Source organism: Lontra canadensis, unplaced genomic scaffold (assembly GCF_010015895.1).
Source record: "Lontra canadensis isolate GAN:19392208 unplaced genomic scaffold, GSC_riverotter_1.0 scaffold1, whole genome shotgun sequence".
NCBI classification, from domain to species: domain Eukaryota; kingdom Metazoa; phylum Chordata; class Mammalia; order Carnivora; family Mustelidae; genus Lontra; species Lontra canadensis.
Window position 1 is genome coordinate 61,201,159 of NW_022630995.1, and position 24,136 is coordinate 61,225,294.

Consider the following 24,136-nt stretch of genomic DNA (forward strand, 5'->3'; position numbering starts at 1 on the left):
CACAGAGCTCGTAAAAATCCACACAGCCCACCTGACCCTTCTCTGTTCCTTGGCCCCATCCTGAGTGAATGCTGCTCACACCCACCTGACTCTCTCCATCCCCACAGCCCTCACCTTGGACGGGTCCTCAGGATCCCCCACCGGAACGGCCACAATGACTCCAAATGGTCACACACACACATCCTCCCCCACTCTAGTGGATGCCTTCCATCACCGCAGACCTGACGGTGGGAGTGATCTTTGTAAAGCACACATCTGACCTTGACATTCCTCTGCTTGTCACTCTCCAGTGGCTCCCAACAGCCTTCAGGAGAAAGTCCAATTTCCCCCAATGACCAGGCACCTGTCCACATCTCCATGTCCCTCACTATGCCTTTCACTCCAACCTCTGAAGGCCAGATATGCCTTTCTCCCTCAAGTCTTCAGCTTTGCTTGTGCCTCTTCCTTTGTCACAGGCTCCCTGTCGGCCTTTTTTGACTGAATCCTACCTTATTCCAAGTCCTGAGATTACCACTCCTTCCAGGAAGTCCCCCTTGATCTAACCAGTCTGGTCAGGAATGCTCTGTGTTTCCACCGCCCCCAGGGTTTACCTATAGCAGAGGTTACCTGTTTATCACACCCGCTTTCACACACTAACACTGGTGCTCAGAGATCCTAGCCACATGGGCCTGGGCCACTGAGTTCTGGTGTCTCCTCTCTGGCTTGACCTAGAGAGACAGCCCAGGCCCTGCCCACGTCCCCCCCACCAGGGGAGAGGAGCACACGTTTTGGAGCCACATCTGGGTTTGTGGCTCTTACGGACTCTCATTTAACCCCTCCAAGCCCTCAGTGTCCTCACCTGTAAGATGCAAACAAGGACACCCATCTCCCACAGCTCAGAAGAGAATAAAATCCCAACTACTTTTGCAAAACCAAAAGCCGTAACTTGTCACTGCTGCTCATGGAAGCCACACACTGGTCCCCTCCTTGGTCTCCCTGCCCTGAGTCCTTCTCCTCTACCCCTGCATGGTGGCAGGCAGCCTCTCAGATGACCTCCCCCTCCCATCCCACCTCCTGGGAGTCACGTTCTTGTGAAGCCCCCTCCCCTTGAGTCCGGCTCAGCCTAGTGATTTGCCTCTCCCATCGAAATATGACAAAATTCATGAGGTGTCACTTCTGAGCTTGGGTGCTGAAAGGCTGCAGAGTCCCTCTTGATCACGCCCTCGTGCAGGAAAAGGAGCTATCCCCCCATTGCCTGCTGCCTTGTGACCAGGCACCAAGGGAGCTCCCAGCCCAGCAGCCCTCAAGGAACTCACACCCTAGGCCCAGCAGCCCCCCAGGAGTGGGTTGGGAAAGAGCCCCCAAGAGTCCATTCTGAAGTGGCGGCTGCCCCCAGTGGGCCATGTTCTCCTAGTAAGGGACCCTAGCAGAGCATCGGCTGAGCAGGGCTTAGACTCCTGCTCCACAGATGCCATGACGAGAAGGTGGTGATCAGGTTGCTGAATGTGGGGTGATTTCTTACACAGCAGGAGCTAACGGACAAGGGCTTCTCCGTACAGGTGTCACTTTGTATCTCTGCCCCACTGTGTTCTCAGGCTCTGCTTCTCAGGCCCCTCCCACCACTCCACCTGCTCCTCCCCAGCTGGTCCCCAGCTCTTCCTTTGCTCAGTCTCTCAGGGTTAGCCAGAGGCTCACCCCTGGGTCCTTCCCTCTACACACTTGATCCCTGGATGAGCTCCCCCAGCCTTGGCTGTAAATACCCACTATAGGCCGATGACTCCCCAGCTGGAATCACCCACCTGCTCCTCCCTCAAGGACCCCACAGGCTGCGTGGTGTCTCACCTGAATCTCAAACTCCACCCCCCCACCACCATCAGCAACATCTTCCTCCCTGTTGCTGTCAAAACTCCAGGTGTCATCCTTGTTTTCTTGCTCACCCTCAAAACCCTCCTCTGCCGCCCAGCCCATCAGCAATCCTGGAGGAACATTCCCCCAAGACACCCAGGCAGCCGTGTAGCCATTTCTGCCCCCATATACCTGCCCAGGCTCCCTGCTCTCTGCTCTCGCCTGGACCATTGCAGCAGCCTCCTGCCTGCTCTCCGGCTTACACTGAGCCCCCAGATGGGTCCATTCACCACTCAGCTGCCAGACTCATTCCTGATTAAGTCCCCACAGGTCTTCATGGCGTAGTTAAAATGAAGTCTACTCCCAACATGGGATTTTAAAGTCCTCTCTCAGCTGGCTAATCCATCGCCAACCCCTAATCCCACTGCCCAGATGTCCTGCAACCCTGGGGCCCCAGTCCATTGGCCCTTTGTGTGGTGGGAGAGAAAGCCCCTCACCCCAGCCTGGGCATTTTAATCTGAAACAACCACCAGCTGCGACCTCACACCCTCTCTGCTCGTTCTCTGTGGAGCACACATCACTGTAACGGTGTCTTGCTTGATGCTTATTGCCAGCTCTGCCCCCCAAGACCGAAAAGAAGGCGGAACCTTGGTCACATTGCCCCCATCACTCACAGCCATGCTGGCCCTTGGGAGACACCCAGTGGATAGATACTCAGGAGGGAAGGAAGGAGGAAAGACAGAGAGAAAAAAAGGGAAGGACAGATGGTGGGTCCTCTTTCCTGAAATCCAGATCTTTATATTGCTGTTAAGTTGGCTGGAGCTCTTGCTCCTCGTCCCATCAGGAGATGGGTCTCTGTCCCCTTCCCTTGAATCTGGGAGATGTGGTCACTGCTTGACCCATACAATATAGCAGAAGTGACACCACACAACATCCACACACAGGCCTTAATGGACTGGCACTTCTGGTCTCCCAATAGGTCAGCTCTGGGTCCCTGAGTTGCCACATAAGAAGCCCTGAGACCCCCACTCTCCGTACTGGAGAACCCATGTGGACGCACTATAGCCAAGCCCTCCTAGCCTCCCCCACCCCAGCCACCAGATCTTGGACCCTCCAGCCCAGTCCGCCCACCAACCCCAGCTGAAGCTGAGAAGAACAGGAGGATTTCCCAGCCAAGCCCCACCAGCATCTCTAACCCACAAGGTTGTAAGACCTAATCCCGTGGCTGTTGTTGTTATCCTTGTTTTGTTTTTTTAGAGAGGGAGACAGAGCATTCCAAGGCTCAATCCCATAACCCTGAGATCATAACCCGAACCAAAATCAAGAGTCAGATGCCTAATCGATGGAGCCACCTGAGCAGCCCAACAGCTGTCATTTTCATCCTACATTTGGGGTCCTTTGTTACGCAGCAGTAGGAAATGAAACATCTGCCTGTTGGCTACGCTCACCTGGGTATCTCCGAGACACTGCACAAAAGCAGGTGTCCAGTACTAAACTCAGGATCTTTCTTCCAAGCTGAGCCCCTCCCCAAGCCTGCCTCCCCTTCAGAGTCCCCAGTCTCCATAAATAGCATCACCATGTCTCCAAGAGCTCAAGTCAGAACCGGGTGTCATTGTTGACGTCTCCCCTCCTTCACATGCTACCATGTGGATGACCCCGGGACGTTATACTGAGTGAGATAAGCCGGCTGCGAAGAGACAAATGCCTTGTGATCCCACTTACGTGAGCTCCGTGGTGTGATCGAAGTCACAGAGACAGGAGGTAGGGCGCCATTGGCAGGACCCAGGGTGGTGGGCATAGGGGCTGTTTCGTGCCTGCCAAACTATAGTTTGCAGGGCGGAAAGGTTTCAGACACGGGTGGGGGGCACAATAGTGTGAGTGGACTTCCCACTACTGGACTATAGGCTTTAAAAGGGTTAAAATGGGGGGCATCTGGGTGGTTCAGTCCGTTAAGTGTCTGCCTTCTGCTCAGGTCATGATCCTGGGGTCCTGGGATCAAGTCTGGCATCAGACTCCCTGCTCTGCTCCCTGCTCCATCTGCCTGCTGCTCCCCCTGCTCATGCTCTATCAGATAAATAAATAAAATCTTTAGAATAAATAAATAAAAATGGTTAAATGGGAAATTTTATGCTACGTGCTGTTTACTACAATTAAAAATGAAGCTGAATTAAAAAGAAAAGAAGCAGGATTCAGATTCTGTCCTGACCTTGAAACCCTTCGGTGGTTTTCTGTTGCATTTGGGATTCCGTCTGCCTGTGGCCATTGCTCAGGAGGCCCTGCATGGTCTGCCATGGCACCTTTCATGGGTCCTTTCCCTTGCCTGCCCTCACTCGCTGCGTGGGTTTCCCTTCCTGCTCCTGGAGCACTTCCAGCAAGTCCTGCCTGGCGTGGCATCTCCCATGCCTGTTGTTCTGCCTGACCTACCCCCCGCCACCTGCCACCATCACCCCAGACCCCTGTGTTCCCATGGCACCCTAAATTCCATTGTCAACACCACCACCCTTCTTTGTCCACTCCACGGCCAGCTGTTGTCCCCTCCTAGACACCAACCACCCAGTCCTGGAGCAGATTTGCCGTCCCGTGGGACCCACAGCAGGTCTGCGAGTGCTGCCCGTGGAGTCGGCTGAGGGCACCCTCACCATCACTCTGCAGCGAGTTCCGTCCTCTGGCTCACTCCCCAGTGAACAGAGGCAGGGCCTGGGGACTTCAGGGGCTGAGCTCAGACGTGGAGAGACAGCATGTGTCCCCCTCCTGGGACAGAGCCCAGAGTCTGGACTCTGGGTCGCAACAGACCATCTGTTAGCACTTGATTCCACTATCGTACTGCTCTTCTTGTTCAAGCTTGTCCGAAAAAGCAAGCCACCTTCCTCACCAGTGGTCAAGCAAAGAATTCACAGGGAAAGTGGCTTTCCTGAACTTGCTGAAGACAGATCTATTCATCCCTCTGGGTGTGGAGCAAAAACAATACACATTAGGGAAATTCTAGAACCAACTCCGATTCTGTCAGATGAGCTGATACACCCCTCCCGTAAAACACAGACAAGCCTCCTGTAAAACACAGCTCCGCTGTAGTTGCTAATATCTCTCTCGTTTTCCCGTTTAACTCTTTCATCCACTGCTGTGCCCGCATAGTGCCCGACATACAGCAGGTGCTCCATAAGTGTCAATTCAATGAAAGAGGAGGGCCCACCTGGAGCCAAACTTTCCTGGGACCCCCTTATTCCTTCAGAGGTCCTCATAACTGTCTACCGACCGGAGGAGGACCAAGGTCCGGGACATCCAAAGCAAGACTCAGATTAGATCCTCACGCCCACTACTCTGGGTCAAGGGCCCATCATCTCCCATCTGGGAAGATACAGGGCTGCTTTTTTGTTCAGGTGTCCCGGCCCTCAGGCTTCCCTCTCTCCAACATTCTCGCACCTGCTGCTAAGGAGATCATTCCACAACACAAACCAGAAGGGGCCTCCATTGCCTCCAGCATAAAGACCAGACTCAGTCAGGCTTATGAAGTTCACTTGAGCCAGACCCACTACCAGGACCCGCCTTCCTGTTTCCTGAGCCACCGCTCTCCTCGATGTGCATGGGATTCATGCTAAACTACGTGCGGGTCCCAAAATAGGCTATGGTGTCTTCTACCTCTGTGCCTTTGAACATGGTGTGCCCTCTGCTCCAAATGCTTTCACTTGCCTTGACTGCCTGGCAAACTTCCAGCCTTTCCTGGACACCGAGGCAGCCAAAACTGAGATGCAGCACAACGTCAACAGTGCTACTTTCCACCAGAGGCTGGAAGGCAAAACTTCCACGTCCCTAGCCTCTCTTGCAGCAAGAGGTGACCATGTGAAAGCCACTGCCTGGCGGTAGTACTTCTCTCCTTCTTCGTGTCTTAAGCTAGGACGTGATGGTTGGTGCTGTTGCAGTCACCTTGCGGCCAAACGGCAACAAGCACCACACTAAGCATGGTGAAGTGGAGAGATGAATGTACCTAGATCCTTGATAATAGAGTTCATCTGCCAGGCCAACCCCAAGTTGCCAACCTTCAGAATTCTTATATTTAAGGCTGAAGATACCACTGGCCCAGCTTTCTATTCTTTATAGCCAAAAGCACTCTTAACTAAGCCTGGGCCTCCCCTCAATCCTTCCTGACTCACTGAAACCCTTCCCTGGATCCACGTTCCCCTGACACCTTGCACACACCTGTCCCAGTGATTGTCCTGCTCACTGTACATTTTTCCCTTGTGTCCCTCCTCCCTAGACTGTGACCCCTCTGAAGAAGAGGTTGTTGGGAAAGGTCATCCAAAAGACACAGCTGGTAGTTGACCCCTGAGCTGGACCGGGGTACTCAGAGGCTCCTCACACCCTCCCTTGTCCTTGGAATGTGGGCTCTGCTGGCCTTTTTTGCTCCCAGAAGCTGCTCCAAGGACACAGCCCTGAAATAAGGATGTGGTGTTGAGAACACCTGCACAGTATAGGGGACCGAGCCTGGCTGAGGCTTCTCTGTCTGTGTATCTACAAGCTTTTACAATTTGGCAGGCAGGGGCAGAGATCCGCTCGTCTTGCTACTGCCCCAGACAGGCCTTGTATGAAAGTTCCCTTGGCTTATGAAAACCGTCACCTACAAAGCTGGAGTGGCCTGCTCTCTCTGCCACCTCTCCTTGCCCTCCGCATGGGGCGTTCTGTTTCAGATCACACCCGGGAGGGTGTAACCAACAGACCGAGAGCCGTCTCAGCTGCTGTCTTTAGCCCCAATCCCAGCTGCCAGCATCCAGCTGTAGGCAAGGAAGTGGCTTTCATTCCAGCGTCATTCTTTAGCCTGACCCTTGAATCATTTTGCTAATAAGCTGCCTCCATTCGAGAAAAGCAAGGGGAAAAGTTTGATTATTTTTAAGATAAAGAACTCAATGCAGATTACCGAGATATTGCAGAGGAACAAAAATGCTGCAATATTCCTCAACACTCTTCTCTTGGCATCTCCTTGCAGGAAACGGGGCTGGCTGGCTGGGCCCGGGGTTCCTTCCTGGCTCCTCTCCTCTGACTCTCTGCCAAGGCCTTCTCTCGGGTACATATTTCCGTTGGCCGTGTGGGGCATCTCCCTGCCCAGGGAAGTCACGTCCATGGCCAGGGCTCCGCTCTTGAGGCGGGACGAGGCAAGGGATATGGTATCACCGTTGCAGACTGTAACTACCCGCAGGGTCCTGATGTCCTCAGAGAGCTTCTCCGGCTCCCGGTGAATGGACTCGATGATGAAGAGGTTCTGGATGTATTTCTCGGCGATCACCAGGATGGAGTAGGGCAGGTTGAACCAGGTGTACAGGGGGCGGGCTTCAGCACAGAGGATAGCCAAGATGGAGCCCCAGGAGATGAGCCAGGAGCCGGAGGCAGTGCTCACCAAGAGGTCTGCATCCAGTTTGCGGGCAGGGTTTCGGGACTCATCTAGCGACTTCTCATCTATCCTGTAGATCCGAATTCCAAGCAGCCCTGCGGCCCCCATGATCATCAGCAAGGCAATGGCGTACAGGTAGAACATGATGAGTGCCAACTCGCTCTTGGTTTTGGAGTGCCCGATCTGAACCAGATACACCACCACGACCCCAATCGTGGCAGCCAGCACACTCAGGCCCAGGACTGAGCCTGCCATGACCCCAGGAAACTTGAACTCCATGTTCTGATGCTGCTGACTGTCCACTTTGCGTCCGACATTCTTCCACAGGACGTAGAGCATCGTGGAAGCCAGGATCTGATACTCTATGTTGAAGGGGTAGAGGTAGTAGATCCCCTGGGAGATGGCAGAGCAGAACATCGGGGGCGAGCAGTTACACGGAGGTGTGTGGTCATCCAAGACTGGGGGTCAGAGGACACGCATTGGGGGTTGGTTAGCATGGTCAATGGGCAAGTGGAAAAATACAGAGAAATATTTCCACTGAGGATTCACACGTGGGTTTTCCCATTGAATTCAAGCTTTGTTTGGTGGCTTATTGTCACGTTTAATATTATGGCTAAATTGACAGTCATGAGTACTGCCTGCATGAATCATAGCTTATCCATACACTAGCCCCTGTGAATGGTATTGTGGAAACTTACTTAACATATAAAGATGTTTGCAAGATGTTGCTGAGCAAAAGAAGCTTGCTAAAAAGGATAGAGTATAATTTCATTTTTATAAAATATAGGTATATAGACGATAGATAGATAGACAGACATAGAAAAAATCTGGAAAGATATAAGCGAAAAGGTTAACAATGATTATCTCAGGGGGTGGGGGTGGGGAATTATCTGATGAGCACTGGGTGTTATACGCAACTGACAAGTCATCCAATACTATATCTAAAACTAATGATGTACTATAGATAGACTAATTGAATTTAAATTAAAAAAAAAGAACTATTTCCTAACAAATAAATAAATAATAAGATATGTAACAAAAGCCTTAAAGATGATACAGCTATCGTCTCTGATCTATAATTCTAATCTGTTTTAGGGACAAGTCAAAAATGTAATTAAAGCATTAGGTAAAATTTTGTGTGTGCATGTGCGTTTGCATGTGTGCATGCACATAAGAGAGAAACACATCAGTGTCCGACAATTTAGAAACTGTTAAGTGAATTTTGGTACATCCATACAATGGAATGGTAGGTGGCCATTAAAAATTATAATTGGGGTGCCTGGGTGGTTCAGTGGGTTAAAGCCTCTGCCTTTGGCTCAGGTCATGATCTCAGGGTCCTGGGATCAAGCCGCACATCGGGCTCTCTGCTCGGCGGGGAGCCTGCTTCTCTTCCTCTATCTCTCTGCCTGCCTCTCTGCCTACTTGTGATCTCTGTCTGTCAAATAAATAAATAAAATCTTTTTAAAAATTATAATTAAGTTGTGTTGTAATGATACAGGAAAATAATCATGTTACATGACAATGGAAACAAGTAAGAATAAATTCTGTATACAGTATCTTCTAAATGCATATCACAGCTCAGTACTCAGTTGTGAAATCAATTTAGTGGGTAGCTGCCAATATATTTTTTCAACAGAATGGATTTGTCATAGAATAGAACAGAATGGGATGGAATGACATCAGTGACAATAGAAATGTGAGCATCTCTGATACGGTAAGGTTACTATTTCATGACATATCTGTGCACACACAGGTCTGTGTGCATTTGGGTTGCAATGTGAGTTCTATTTCTTATTACAGGCTTCAGTCAAAAAAAAAAAAAGATTGAATAGCTATAGCATGATCTTAACTATACATAAATAAATAGGACACTACAAAAAATAAACCAATATTAACAGCATGGAACTACATTTCTGGGCAGGTGCTATTGTAGATTTTTTTTTTCCTTTATACTTTGTCATTGTTTTAGCTTATAATTTGCATATGCCAGGCATAAAATCAGATGGAAAGCTCTGTGGTAGCAGAAATCACCTCACCTTTGCAGAACACCACAATTTTGAACTCATAAGGAGTTTCCCACCACGTGAACCCAGTACACTACTCCACAAAAGTCAGGGGAAGAAATTGAGGAGAAAGGCTCAGATGAACAGAATGTTAGAGCTGATGGAGTCCTCCCTTTGTAAACGTATCCATGTCTGCATTCCCACAGGGGTTCCTGGAGCCAGATCAAATCCTGGTTCTGTGAACCTGGGCTAGTTACTTAACTTTCATGTGGCTTGATGGCTTCATCCATATGATAAGGTCAAAACTGACTACTCTACGGTGTTTGGGGTCCAAAATTAAGTGTGCCACATAGATGTACTAGAGCAGAAGCAGCATGCCAGACACTCAGCAGACACTTAACAAAAGTTTGTTTTTGTCATTGTTTTCACTGCTATTACTGTTATGGGCACTGACAAGGAAAAGAGAAGAACTTCTCCAAGAGTTGGCAGCCAGCATGGAGCAAGGGTTGGGGGTAAAGGAATAGTGTGTACTCCTGATTTCACTATCCCCACCCAACTGGTGAGGAAACAGTTTTAAGGTTGCCCTCAAGAAACATGCATGGCTCAGTCAGTTAGGCATCCGACTCTTGGTTTCAGCTCAGGTCATGATCTCAAGGTCATGAGTTCAAGCCTAGCATCTGGCTCCAAGCTGGGTAGTGAGTCTGCTTGAGATCCTCTCTCTCCCCCTTCCTCTTCCCTTCTCTCTCTCTCTTTCTCTCTCTCTCAAATACATAAATAAATTTAAAAAATAAATAAAGTTGCCTTTGGTGATGGCCCTGGGGTCATATGGAGAGTGTTGATGTGTAATACATCAAAGCTGAAAGGACTCCCTGAAAGTGTCTGTTGTGGGTTCCTTCACTTCATGAATGAGAAAAGTGAGGCCCAGAGAGGTTGAATGGCTTCGAAAAGTCACACAGCCAGTATGCAATAAGAACAAGACCCAAATCTGGGATATGTGGTTCCTATACATTTCCTCTCCCCACATTCCTGTCAGCCTGATCCCACTGCTCTAAGAGAGAAGTGACAGGTCATAAATTCTAAAGAACTTCGGAAGGAGTTTGATTGACACCACAGACTCTCAAAGAGGAGCAAGAGGGAATAAAGATGGGTCAAAAGTACAAGCCCGGTAGAGTTCAATAACAACTTCAAACAAACTGAAACCAATTAACGGCAACCCTTAGACTTCTCTGGGTATTTTTAAAAAGCTATACTTTTAGTCAAATGAACTGGTAATAGAGGCTTAATTAAAAACACAATGACTGCCAATTTTCCATAGTTGTAAACAACGACATTCACTTCCATTCCAAACTGTACCGTGAGAAATGGTACCCTAAATGATCACCCTTGGGTCTGACAAGTCCCTGAGTCACCGAAGAAACCATTAATTACACTCAACATGTCCTACTTATGGAACCAGGATTAGGGACTCGGGAGGTTTTGAAAGATTTTCAACAACAGATGATTGTCTGGCCAGCGTTGAGTTGGGTGGACCCTGTTCCCCTCCATCTCTGAGCATTCTGTCTCTGCGGGGTTCCAAGAGGTCCCAGCGTGGGGGTGGGGCAACTCTTAGCACTCACCTATGGTGATGTTCCCAAAGCCCAGAGTGATGAGCCGTTCCTTGTGCTCATTAAGTTGGTGCTTTGATTCATTCAGGACACCATTGGTCCACAGAAGCAGATTGGTGAACACCGAGTGGATCACCCCAAACCTGAAGAACACAAGGACTCAGTTACTGAACAGCCCTGGGAGGCTCCAAGCCCCATGGGGTGAGATGGAGACATGGCACATGTGCATACTCACACACACACACACACACACACACACGCCCACAGGCATGCACATGCATGTTTCCTTCTTAGCCATGATTCTGGTTTCACCAGGCAGCTCAGACTCTGGGTGGGTCCCTGTCTGGAGAGAGGCAGTTCTGTGGGAGCTTCCAAAGCCACAGTCCTGGCATTCTGTCATAATCCTGAACCTGCCACTTCTCAACTCACTGTCAATGGGACAAAAAGAAACTGGGTCTTGGAAGCAGAGGTCGAGGGATGGAAAATTCCTGAAAGCATACACCATCCCCACCATACCCCAAACCCTTTTTTCCAGAAGGGAAGAGGAGAAAACCATGAGGGAAAGAGGAAGGGCTACACTGGAAATCTAGAGAGTTGGGCATGCCTTTACTGTTGGCTGGCCAACCCAGTGATCATCATCCACTCCCTTTGTCTTGCCATTTACCTTTAGGGAAACTGAAGCAAGTCAGAGACTTGCTCTCTGGTCTCCCTTGAAGCTAAGCATGGCCACCCTGGCCAGTGGGGTGTGAGGTCAGGACTACTGGGCACTACCGAAAGTTTCTGCCTTCATGATGAAAGAGATAAAAATAAGAAAATCCTACTCACTGCCCCTCTCCTATTTATTTCCAGCCTTGAAAATAGAAACGAAGGCTGGTGTTCTGGCAGCTATCATGTGACCATGAAGCAAGCAGCATGAAATGCTAACCCACTGAGAATGGCAGAGCAAAAGCATAGAGTCTGTTCTGTGGCAAAATGCTGAGCCGCTGGAGTCTCAGACAGGCTCAGGAATTAGGTTGAAGTCACAAATAAAGACAGTAGCTGCCTTGGGGTTTGAAGAAGTAGTAAGCAGCAGAGCTGTCCTAGTCTGATCCCAGGGCCTGCCCTTGCCTCAATGCCACGTGGCTCCTGGGAAAAAGAAGATGAAGAGAAAGGAGGACGTTAGACTCTGGCACAGAGGAGAGGTCTGTGGGGAATAGTGTTCCAAAGGGATCAGAGCCTGTCTCAAAACCTCCAGTCCCCGTGCCTGCGGTTTAAGATGTATGCACATTGGTAGTTTCCAGGCACTTAACAATGGGCCTTGTGGGTAGCAGAAGCAATGAATCCTGGTGATTTGAGAGAGGCATCCTTGAAGCATGCAGAGCTGATGGTTCCTTGGGTGGAGAGCACAACACCAGAGGAAGCATGCCCGACCCATCTAACCAAGAGCACGCTTGTCCATGATCTGCCCACAGGAAAACTGCTACAACTGGGTCCTCAACCCTGACTTTTCCTCTCCTCTGAGTTTTAACCCCAGACGACCCCCTGGGGCTCCCACAAGTGACTGCAAGTCAAACTTCCCTCGTCTGAACCCTGCCTTCCTTGGGCAGCTGCAGAATGCCCAGGCACACGTGGAGAAGGAAACAGGTGTTTGCCCATCTGCTCACCCCTGTGCTTGCCCAGCTCTATAGACTGTGGCCAGCCTGCCCCAGGGCATCTGGGAGGCACAAGGTAGATCCTTGGACAAATGTAGACAATGCTGTTTGCCTCAGGCTGGTTGCCTTTTCTTCTACTTATAATGCACACATCTCCCTTTTCTTCTCCTCTTTCCTGAGCCAAATGGCACTGTCCAATCCCAGGCCACGGAAGCCGATGAGATAATGCCCACGCCACCTGCAACCAGAGCCTGGCGTGCCATGTGAGCTCCCTGCGGGCTGGCAGCCGCCTGCTGGTCTGACCTGGAAATTGTCCTATAGCCTAAAGGACTTCCTCATGCCAGGCCACCTTTCTCATACTTGGGACTGATAGCCCCAGACCACAGCAAAGACAAGTCTTAGGAGCCACTTCTAATCTCAGTTTATGTTCTCAGCTCTGCTTGCAGAACTCCTGTTCCTCCAAACCTCACCCTGGGGAGGAGAAAGGGACTCAAGCAAGTTAAGGAGAATTCTTAAATCAGGAGAAAAGTCCCAGGACATACTAAAAACACAGGACAGTGGAATATTAGCTCAAAAGACCAGGAAAAAAAAAAAAAAAAAACAAGTCCAGGAGTGGTAAGTTCTGAAGCCTTCAGGGCCTGACAGGAAATATGAAAGAAGAAAGCAGGTCTGGGGCACATTAGGGAGTGGTGGGGTTTGAAGCAAACTGAGAGAACGACCCCCACTCAGCTCTAGCCCTTTGTTGTATGCACTTCTGGGATGGCCAAATCTTCCAATTTTTCTAGAGAAGTCTGAATCTAAAGCCTGAAGGTGGTGAGTAACCCAAAAATATTTTAACACTTTACCCTACAAATGGAACAGATTAAATCAAGCTCTATGCCTATCTTGTTGAAGCCTCTCTCTGTCAAGGTTAGCAAAGGGGCCCCAAGATAGGGAGAGGCTTGTGTCCAGTCACTCAGGAAGCAGGGCCCACACAGCATTGTGTCGCATCCCTCAGAGTTCCCTCAGATGACAGATCCAGGTGGCAAATGTCTGGGTGTGTGGCCCAGGGCAGTATTAATCCAAACACTGATGGTGCAAGACACAGATGGGAGCCACACATGTGATTTTAGATTTTCTTTTCCCCACATTTTTAAAACATGGTAAGACAAGGAACAGGTGAAAGTGGGTTGGAATAATTTTCTCTGAAACCCAATCTCTCAAATACACTATGATGTCAACATATAATCAATACGAACACAAAAAAATTATTTGTGAGATATTTTATATTGTTTGTCATCCTAGTCTCTGAAATCTGGTATTTGTGTACTTCCTGCACATCTCCATTGGAAGTAACCCCAGCTCAAGGGCTCTGTAGCCACCTGTGTCTGGTGGCGGCTGTACTGGGCAGCAAGGATGTGGAAAGCAAACCCATTTTCTGCCTGTGGGGAAACAGACCCAATGTCCTAAGGCTGTTATTACACAAGTGACAAAAGCAAAGAGAGAGACCTCACCAGCAAAGCCAGGGGGCCACTGCGGTCACAGCAACACATGGAAATCACTCCCAGTGGCGACTGGGAGCTGTCTGGGGCTAGGACAGGCTGCCAGGGCACAGCTCCCAGGACCTGCCCCTGGAATAATGCTGGCCCATCACCCCTGCCTGGCAGCCAGCTCTGAGCACACTAGCCACATGGTTCATGCTTAACTGCTTGCTGAGGCTGATCCTTCCCACATAAGGAGATTGGTGCAAGTTATTTCTATATCAATAGTTTATCAAAATAGTTCTATCCAGGGGTCATCCATAAATCAGTCTTTTAAATATCTGTTGTCATTTCCAGTGCTACTGGGGGATTGTCTGTTCTTCACTGATAGGAGAGATCTTTCTAGGAAGCAAATGCTGATCCTTTGATTCACTGGTATGTGTGCACCCAGGGCTTTCTTGCATGAGAACAATACTTCCCATCTTGTTAATTCGCCCTGTTATCCTATCAGTTTGTTCCCTCGATCTTTACAATAGCTGAGAGAAAGGGGACAGATATAGTCACTGACCCCATGCTCACTGAGCACTTGTCATGCATTAGGCATACACTTTAGATCCATTACGTCATTCAGTCCTCAGAGTTTGGCTCTACTATTATCTCCATTTTACAGATGAGGAAAACTGAGGATCATAAGGGAAAGTGTCTCAGATGGCAGCGTGGGAATTGAAACCCACATCGTCCTACTTCATCCTACTTCCCGGCCGTCCCCAGAAAAAGGCGGATGGTGCAGGGTCTCCTCCCTCTGCCACAAGGGAGGGCTTCGCTTGTTGGGATGGAGGGGAGAGTTGGCCTCATATTTACAATCCAAGGTCCATAGCTGCCATGACTTTGTTTGTTCTCCATGTACACCAAATTCAATAGTCAAGCAAGTCCCGTGATGTTTACCTTTCCAGGGTTTTGAAAGACTGGATGACATCCTTCGCATGCCCCCAAAGAAAATACACCTGGAAATAAAGGGAAAAAAGAAAGATGCTTCAGTGAAAACCATCATTGTATTTGCATGTTGAGAAGCTATGAAACTTGCAGAACAGAATGGGAAGATGTTGAGGACCTCAGTGACCTCCCATCCCAGATTCGTCTCAGGTGTCAGTGCCATTCCTTGGCGGGGACCACGCTCCTCCTGGAGCCCAGGGTGAGAACCGAGTGAGGCTTCCAGGTTTGGGAGGAAGAGCTCCCAGGTCAGGTTGAAGCTATTGGTGGGGATGGGGCTTGGGGACTGGCAGCCCGAGTCTATCACCTATGTTAGGCTTCCTCCAAGAACTATCCACCAAACAGTTCCTATGCCAGTGGCCTGACACCATATTTTAAGTGCTTTAAATGAAGAGAAGATTGATTCAGGCTGGTCCTTCATTTCCTTGTGTGCCATGCACCACCCAGCACAGGGCAGGGACCCATGGGGGAGGCTAGTGTAGAACCTGTGTACAGATCCCTGGGCTAAGTCAGTGTACCTTTCTCCAGGTCTTTTCCCTTCCGTGAAACAGGGATGGTAACATTACTTACCTTGGAGGTTATTATGAGCCATCAAATGAGATCACCCAGGCTAAGTACTTAGAACAGCCCTTGGCGTACTCACGTTTTCAGTGAACGCTCTCCACTGGCAACTTACTCCCTGTTAGCTGAAATTCTCCTGCCTATCTGCTTTATTTGCGCTCCTAAAATATTTTGGGCTTTATTTCATACACACAAACACACACTGAGCACCCACCACATACTATACACTTTGGGGCACTTTATTTGTCTCACTTTATCTTCATTGTGCAATTACGCGCTACCAAAAGAAAATCAGATAGCACAAAAGAAAAAAATTCATGAACACATCATCTCTCTTCCACATTGTTTTACCTAAGACTTACTGGCCTGCTCTGAAAACACTTTCAGGGCACAGTTCCTGAGACATCCAGCAACTTAAAAGTCTGACAGCAGTGGCTCCTGGTGGAGACGACTTTCAGCCCAACAACAGGGAAGCAGTTTGGTAAAGGATTTATCAATAATTTCCAAATTAGACAGCCGCTTCACTGATACATTCATAAGGACTTCATAACACCCCAAAAAATGTTAACAATTTTTTAGGTGAAACTTCAGAAGGGAAAATTCTGCCCCTTCCCCTTAAAACTTCCACAAGAACATACCCTGGAGTATAAAGAAGGAACAGAATACAAAAAGAGCAACAAATGTTTCAGTTAATGGGCTTATAGATACATTGTTGTCCTCTTTTCCAATTTTTTCTGTTAAGTTTTATTTTTAAAATAAATATCTTTTAATTACCATGAACTCCAGCAATCCCATTTCTGGGTATATATGCACAGGAATTGAAAGTAGGGTCTCAAAAAGATATTTGTACACCCTTGTTTATGGTAACATTAATCACAATAGCCAACAGGTAAAAGCAACCCAGATGTCCATCGGTGGAGGAGTAAACAGAATGTGGTCCAACCATACAATGGAATATTGCTCAGCTTTAAACGGGAAGGAAATCCTGACACCTGCTAAAATATGGATAAACCTTGAAGACAATTAGGTCAGTGAAACAAAGCCGGTCACAAAAGTACAAACACTGTACAATTCTCCTTATCTGGGGCACCTAGAGTAGTCGAATTTGTATTCGTAGACAAAGGAAATAGAATAGTGAGTGCCAGGGGCTGAGGGAGGAGGGAATCAGCAGTTAGTGTTTAATGGGGATGGAGTTTTAATTCTGCAAGATGAAAGAGTTCTGTTATCCACAGGAGTGTGGATACACTTAACACTACTGAACTGCAGCTAAGACAGCAAATTTTATGATATATATTATATATACACACATATAATATATATATTAGCACAATTTTAAAATAAATACCATGTTGTTTTAAAAGAATGTCTTTCATTCCTCAGTCATCTCGTGTAGTAAAGGCATGTAGTAAGTGACAACTAGGTACAGAATGCTTGATTAGTTGGCTGATAAAATGCCTTAAATTAGGAAGATAGAGATCTACCACCCACTGAGTAGCAGAGTGATATTTTGAAAAGTCACATCTGTCCAGGTCATGCCTCTCCTTGAAGCCTTCAGTGGCTCCCCCTTGCTCTCAAGATAAAGTTCAAACTCCCGAGTGGCTGTCAGCCTTGGTAAAGTGCTTTATACACGACAGCACCTTTAATCCTCACAACAACCCCGAGAAGTAAGCCCTTTACAGATGAGAACCGTGATGCCCAGAGAGGTTAAGTAATTTGCCAGAGCTCACATTGCTGGTGCGAGCCAGAGCCAGGTCTTCTAACCAGAGTCCATGCTCATAAGCCCTACCCCAAACCATGGCTCTGTCTGTGCCCATTGCCCCAGCCCACCTCCCCCCACAGACCCAGACATCTTCTCCCTGTCATGTGGGAAGACCATGCATCTCCCAATGTCCTCTTTTAACATCTCTAACACACCACACCCCTCTTTCCTTGACAACTCTAGGGCTCTTCCTGGCAAAAACCATCTCTCACACCAAAGCTGGAGAGAGTCCTCCCTGATACTCCCTCATCACTGGGTGACTTTGGTCAAAGCATCGAGCCTCCATGTTGTCACTGTCTGTGTTTATGAACTCCTCCCCATCTGACTGACACTGCCCTTCACCCTTGCACTCTTAGTCCTGGGAACAGTATTTGCTGGGTTCAGAGTGAAGGCGGGAAGGCAAGAAGGAGAGATGGGAGAGAGGAAGGGAAACTGGTTCTTTCTGGTCTCACTAAGGTTCTCCACATTGTCACTGGAATCACTATATGTCTCTGTCACCATGGATTTGACTCCCCTGAAATAAATAACCAACAAATGAATTGTCAGTGATTCCAAGACAATATGCCGTAGATTGGGTGCCTTAAAACAACAAAAATGTGTTTGCTCACAGTCTGAGAGGCCAGAAGTCCAAGATCAAGGTGTGGGCAAGGTTGGTTTCTCCTGGGACCTGCCCCCCACCCTGACTTGTGGATGGCCGTCTCCCTCCAGCCTCCTCACATGTTCTTCCTTCTCCGTGAGTCTGTGTCCTAATCCCCCCATTCTTATAAAGACACCAACTCTATTGGAATAGGGCCACCCCTATGACCTCATTTAACCTGAATTATCTCCAAAAAGACCCTATCTCCAAATACAATCTTTCAGTGACCCAGAGGAGAGACTGTAATGGCACAGGGTCTCTTTCAGAGGTGACAAGAATGGTCTAAGATGGATTGTGGTGACGGTTGCACAGCCCCATGAATATACCAAACCACTGATTTGTACAACTTAAAGGGCTAAATCGTATGATGTGTGAGTTACAGCTCCATAAAGCTTAATGAACTATGTTCAAATTTCACCCCTTCTACCCTTTGCTGGTAGACTCAAGCTTGGCAAGATTTCCTGACTCTCCGTTACAAGTTCTACCTCATAGGATTCCCACAAAGATGGCCAAGGAAACACAGAGACCCATTTTTCAGGGGAGGCAGCTGAAGGACTGAGCCTCAGGGAAGGAGTCAAACCTACCTTATGCTGTCCCCCCCAGTGCATCCCTTTCATACACACCCTGGGATGCACGTAATGGGAGCCAAGGCAACATAAATAAACATTGTCAGTTACCTGCAACAGAGTATGTGCTGCATGTGTGACCGGGAAGACTCCTTCGGTGGCTGATAGACATTCAGAAAATCCAATGAAGTACCCAACTTTAAGGCATCCCAGGATGATGGTAATGGCCGCAAACAGTGTGATACTACCTAAATTGAGCGGGGGGAGAGCATAGAAGCACACACCTATAAGTGCTGATATTCATGGAAGTTATTTCCAAACAAACCACATTAAACCCTCACTGATACAGTCAAATGACTTTGACGAGGCTGCCAAGACCATTCAGGGAGGAAACGGCAGTCAATTCCACAAATGGCGCTGGGAGCACAGATATCCAATCGCAGAAGAATGAAGTTTACCTCACCTTCCACTACATACAAAAATTAACTCCAAATAAATCAACATTTTGAATGTAAAACCTAACATTATAAAACTCTTAGAAGAAAACATAGAGGAAAATGTTTACAGTGTTGGACTGGGCAGTGATTTATTGGATAGGACACCAAAAGAACAAGCAGCCAAAATTAAGATGGATACATTGGACTACATCAGAATGAAAAAGCCTTTGGCTATCGAAGGACACTAGCAGCCCCCAGAAGGGAAGAAAATATTTGTGAACCGTGTATCTGATAAGGGGTTAGTATCCAGAATCCATAAACAGCTATAATTCAACAACAACCAATAAAAATGCCAATTAAAAATGAGCAAAAGACTTGAATAGATTATTTCTCCAAGAAAGACTTATAAATGGCTAATTAATGCATGAAAAGATGTCCAACATAATTCATCATCAAGGAAACGCAAATTGAAACCACAATGAGATAGCACCTCACAGCTATTAGGATGGCTGCTAGCAACGCCCCCCCAAAAAAACCAAACAAATAAAAAACAAAAATAGGAGAGAGAAAGAAAGGAAAGAAGAAAAAAATAACAAATATTAGCAAGGATGTGAAGAAATGGGAACCTGTGTACCCTGCTGATGGGAAGGTAAAATGGTGCAGTCACTGGAAACAGAACGTCTGTTTCTCAAAGAATTAAAAGAGTATTTCCACCTGGTCCAGAAATCCCACTTTTGGGTATATCCCCAAGAAGATCAAAACCAGGGACACAAAAGGCTATTTGTACATCCATGTTTGTGACAGCTTTATTTACAACAGCCAAGAGGTAGAAGCCAACCAAGTGTCCGTTGACTGATGAAGGGATCAACAAAATGAGGTCCATCCAGACAATGGAAAATGATTCAGCCTCAGGAAGGGACACCATTCTGACACAGGCTCCAACACAGGGGAAGCTAGTGACATAAGCCAGTCACAAAAAGACAAATACCATATGATTCCACTTACCTGAGGTTCCTCAGAATAGTTAAATTCATAGAGACAGAAAGGAGAGTGCTGGGTGCCAGGGGCTAGGAGAGAGGAGAATAGTCAGTTGTGGATACAGAGTTTAAGTTTTGCAGGATGGAAGACTTCCGGATGTAAACTGTCATAATGTCATTTTACTTAATGCTACTGAACAGTACACTTTCAACTAAGTCAGTAAACAAGTCAGTAAACTTTATGTTATGTATATATATGTATATATGCACAATTAATTAGATATACACAATTAATTAATATACATAATTAATTAATAACACAGTTTTGTGTCCTGTTCATCATTGTTCCCACCCAATGTGTATCCCGGGGTCTGACAAATGATATACATTCAATAAAGATTGCCCAAATAAACAGAAGGCCTCTGGAAGCTTCTCCCAAAGAATGATTAATCTAAGAATGCCACTGCTATGCTCAAAAATCTCAGTTCTCAGGGCGCCTGGGTGGCTTAGTGGGTTAAAGCCTCTGCCTTCGGCTCAGGTCATGATCCTAGGGTTCTGGGATCGAGCCCTGCATTGGGCTCTCTGTTCAGCGGGGAGTCTGCTTCCCCTCTCTCTCTCTCTCTCTCTGCCTGTCTCTCTGCCTACTTGTGATCTCTGTCAAATAAATAAATAAAATCTTTAAAAAAAAATCTCAGTTCTCCAATCTGAAAATCCTGCTCTCAAGAAAATAAAGGGGAGGGGCATACGGGTATCCAGGACCTCTCTGTACTATCCTTGCAACGTGCAACTCTTCAGTAAACCTAAAAATTTCTGAAATAGAAAGAATCTTTTTAAAACTGATAGGAAGTGGGAATCCATAACAGTGGCGTGGCAACGACCACCACTAGGTAGGGTGAAAAAAGGAAGCATCCATCCTTTGACAGTACATCCGGCATGGTTTCAGACAAACAATAAAAACAAACAAAAAAGATTCCTATGAGAAAAAAAGACTGGAAAGGAATATACAAAATATGTTAAAAAGAAACGTGTAACAAACAAAAATATTAGCAAGAAAAACACAGTGATCCTGGAGCCTTGATCAATGTCAAATTTCCTAATCCTTCTCCTGGGCCAACATTGACCGCCATTCATACGTTCTCTCCCACGAATGGGAGGAAACTGGATCGTGTGTGACGTGCATTGTGGTGAGAGAGAGAGGACAGACTGATAACAGTGAGCTATAACATTACAGCTCCAGCCTGAGAAGCCCCCGTGAAAAGTAATGCAATCGCCTGGCTCCTTTCCATTGCTCAAAGCCTTATAGAAACAACTCTAAGTCACATTTTTTTTTTCATCTTGGAAAGCCCCCAGTGAAATCAAAGACTTAGTAAGAGTGGAGATTCAGTCCCAGGGCTTTGAAATGGTTGACAAATGCACAGTTCATTTTGGTTACAAAGGAGATAGCAAGATGAGGTAAGGCAGCATGGCTGTAGCTCTGGGGACCTGGGCACAGGTCCAGGCTGTACCACCGATGGCATGTGTGAGTTCAGGCAAGTCATTTCCCTGCTCCTAGCCTCAGTTTCCCCATCTGGAAGATGAGACTGGTTCTCAAACTTGAACATGCATCCAAATCACCTGGAGGGCTTATTGAAACACAGATGGTGGGGCTCCACACCCAGAGTTTCTGATTCCAGAGGCTTGGGTGGAGCCCCAAAATTGGTATCTCTAACAAGTTCCCAGGTGGGGCTGACACTGTTGATCTGGGACCCCGCCTTGAGAACCATTGGTCTAGAACGTCCCAGTCACTGACATTTCAAGAGGTATGATAAATACATCGTATAACTTCTCATAGTCTTGAAGTCCTTCCTTCCTTTATCCATCCATTTATGTGTACAATAAATATTCTGGGGACTCCTACTATGCATGTGGCATTTTGCCAGGGGCTCAAAGGTAAACAAACAAGATTGCTGGAGAAACAAAAATACACATGTGTAATATTGCATAAAACTGGGGTGTGCACAAAAATGTAGAGGTGCAAGCTGGCACCAGACTTCTTAACAGCAACATGGGAAACCAGAAGCCAGTGGAAAAGCAGCTAGAGTTCACTTCAAGGAAAGGACTGCGGGGGCGCCTGGATGGCTCAGTTAAGTGGCTGCCTTCAGCTCAGGTCATGATCCCAGGGTCCTGGTATCAAGCCCCACATCGGGCTCCCTGCTCAGCGGAGAGCTTGCTTCTCCCTCTCCCTCTGCCTGCTGCTCTGCCTACTTGTACTCTCTCTCTATCTCTCTGTCAAATAAATAAATAAAACCTTAAAAAAAAAAAAAAAGGAAACGACTGCATTCCAGCCAACATGTCACCTGCTTGTCAGGGCAGAAGACAGAAAGCAATTTGAAGATAGGCTAGATGTAATTCATTCAACAACTATTTGTTGAGTACCAACTGTGGTCCAGCCACTGTCCCAGGCACCGGAGACATAGAAAGGACAATAAAATAAAGTGTCTGCTCTTGGTGAGTTTCACATTCTACTGGGGAAGACAGAGAGTAGAGGAGAGGGGAGTGTCATCCACATAACTCATCTGACAAAGGACTTAACCAAACAGCCAGTGAACTGAGGGAAGGTCCTCATCATTGGGAAGATGAAAAGGAGAGGGAACAATGGTGAGAAATAAACTTAGCAAAAGATTGGAGAGGATGGGTGTATAATGGAAGGAGGGAGGCACAGAGGGTATAAAATGGTAGGATGGTTGGGTGGATGGGTCAGAAGGTGAATTGTCCAGTAGATACATAAATAAATTAATAGGAAAGAAAAATAGGATAAGAGAAATTAAATTCAAATTGATGAAGATAAACCCACTGGAGGGGCACCCAGGTGGCTCTATTGGTTAAGTGTCTGACTTTAGGGCATGATCTCAGGGTCCTGGAATCGAGCCCCTCATTGGGCTCTGTGCTTAGTGGGATGTCTGCTTCTCCTTCACTCTCTCCCTCCACCCCTCCACTTGTCCTCTCTTTCTCTCTCAAATAAATAAATAAAATATTTTTAAAAGACCATTGGAAATGCATAATTTACATATTCTATTAAAAACTTTGTGATACAGAATAGAGTTAAGGCCTACAGGTGGGAAGCAGGCATAGAAAACATTTCAAAGGTCTCAAGATAAAGAGATAAGCAGTAGGTAAAAAGAGGGGCAAAAGAGAGAAGCAGGGGCACCTGGGTGGCTCAGTCAATTAAGCATCTGCCTTCAGCTCAGGTCATGATCTCAGTGGTCTGGGATCGAGCCCCATGTCGGGCTCCCTGCTCACCTGGGAGTCTACTTTTCCCTCACCCTCTACCTGTCCCCACTGCTGGTATGCACGCTCTCTCTCTCTCAAATACATAATAAATAAAAATCTTTAATAAAAAAAATTACAAAGAGAGAGAGAAGCAAATGTATTTCACAGATCTCATCTCAGTGGAGCAGAGAGTAAGTGGGGGAATCTTGGAGCCAGCAGCAATGTGCCTTGATCGGGGAAATGTTTGGTGTTTCTTTTGGGGGGTGGATAAGAATGGAGTTATATACATCTGACTGTGAGAAGGAAGAAAGGAAAGACAGTCATTAATTTAATAGAAAGGCACAGTAAAATGTTCAAGTGCTCGAAAAAACAAATGTGGAGACCAACAATGACTATTAAGGAGGGCACAGATTGCATGGCGCATTGGTTGTTACATGCAAACACTGAATCATGGAGCACTACATCAAAAACTAATAATACCCAGGAATAAATCTAACCAAAAAGGCAAAGAATCTGTACTCAGAAAACTATAGAGTACTCATGAAAGAAGTTGAGGAGGACACAAAGAAATGGAAAAACATTCCATGTGCATGGATTGGAAGAAATGTCTGTGAAAATGTCTATGCTACCTAAAGCAATCTAGACATTTAATGCAATCCCTATCAAAATACCATCAATTTTTTCAAAGAAATGGAACAAATAACCCTAAAATTTATATGGAACCTGAAAAGACCCCAAATAGCCACAGGAATGTTGATAAAGAAAGCCAGAGTTGGTGGCATCACAATTCCAGACTTCAAGCTCTATTACAAAGCTGTAATCATCAAGGCATTATGATACTGGCACAAAAGCAGACACATAGATCAATGGAACAGAATAGAGACTCCAGAAATGGACCTTCAACTCTATGGTCAACTGATCTTCGACAAAGCAGGAAAGAAAGTCCAAAGGAAAAAAGACAATCTCTTCAACAAATGGTGTTGGGAAAATTGGACAGCCACATGCAGAAGAATGAAACTGGACCATTTCCTTACACCACACACCAAAATAGACTCAAA

At 47.0% G+C, this 24,136-nt stretch overlaps 1 protein-coding gene across 1 annotated transcript in view; it reads right to left on the minus strand.

Moving 5' to 3' along the window:
• Window positions 1-24,136, minus strand: part of OTOP1 (otopetrin 1) — a 33,376-nt gene that overhangs the window by 894 nt on the left and 8,346 nt on the right. Inside the window, exons 2-5 of the mRNA XM_032852455.1 lie at window positions 18,527-18,663; window positions 14,848-14,906; window positions 10,824-10,954; window positions 6,734-7,662 (exon numbers count right to left, since the gene is read on the minus strand). Of these exons, the coding sequence (XP_032708346.1) occupies window positions 6,734-7,662; window positions 10,824-10,954; window positions 14,848-14,906; window positions 18,527-18,663 (1,256 nt within the window). The remainder of the gene's footprint in view (window positions 1-6,733; window positions 7,663-10,823; window positions 10,955-14,847; window positions 14,907-18,526; window positions 18,664-24,136) is intronic.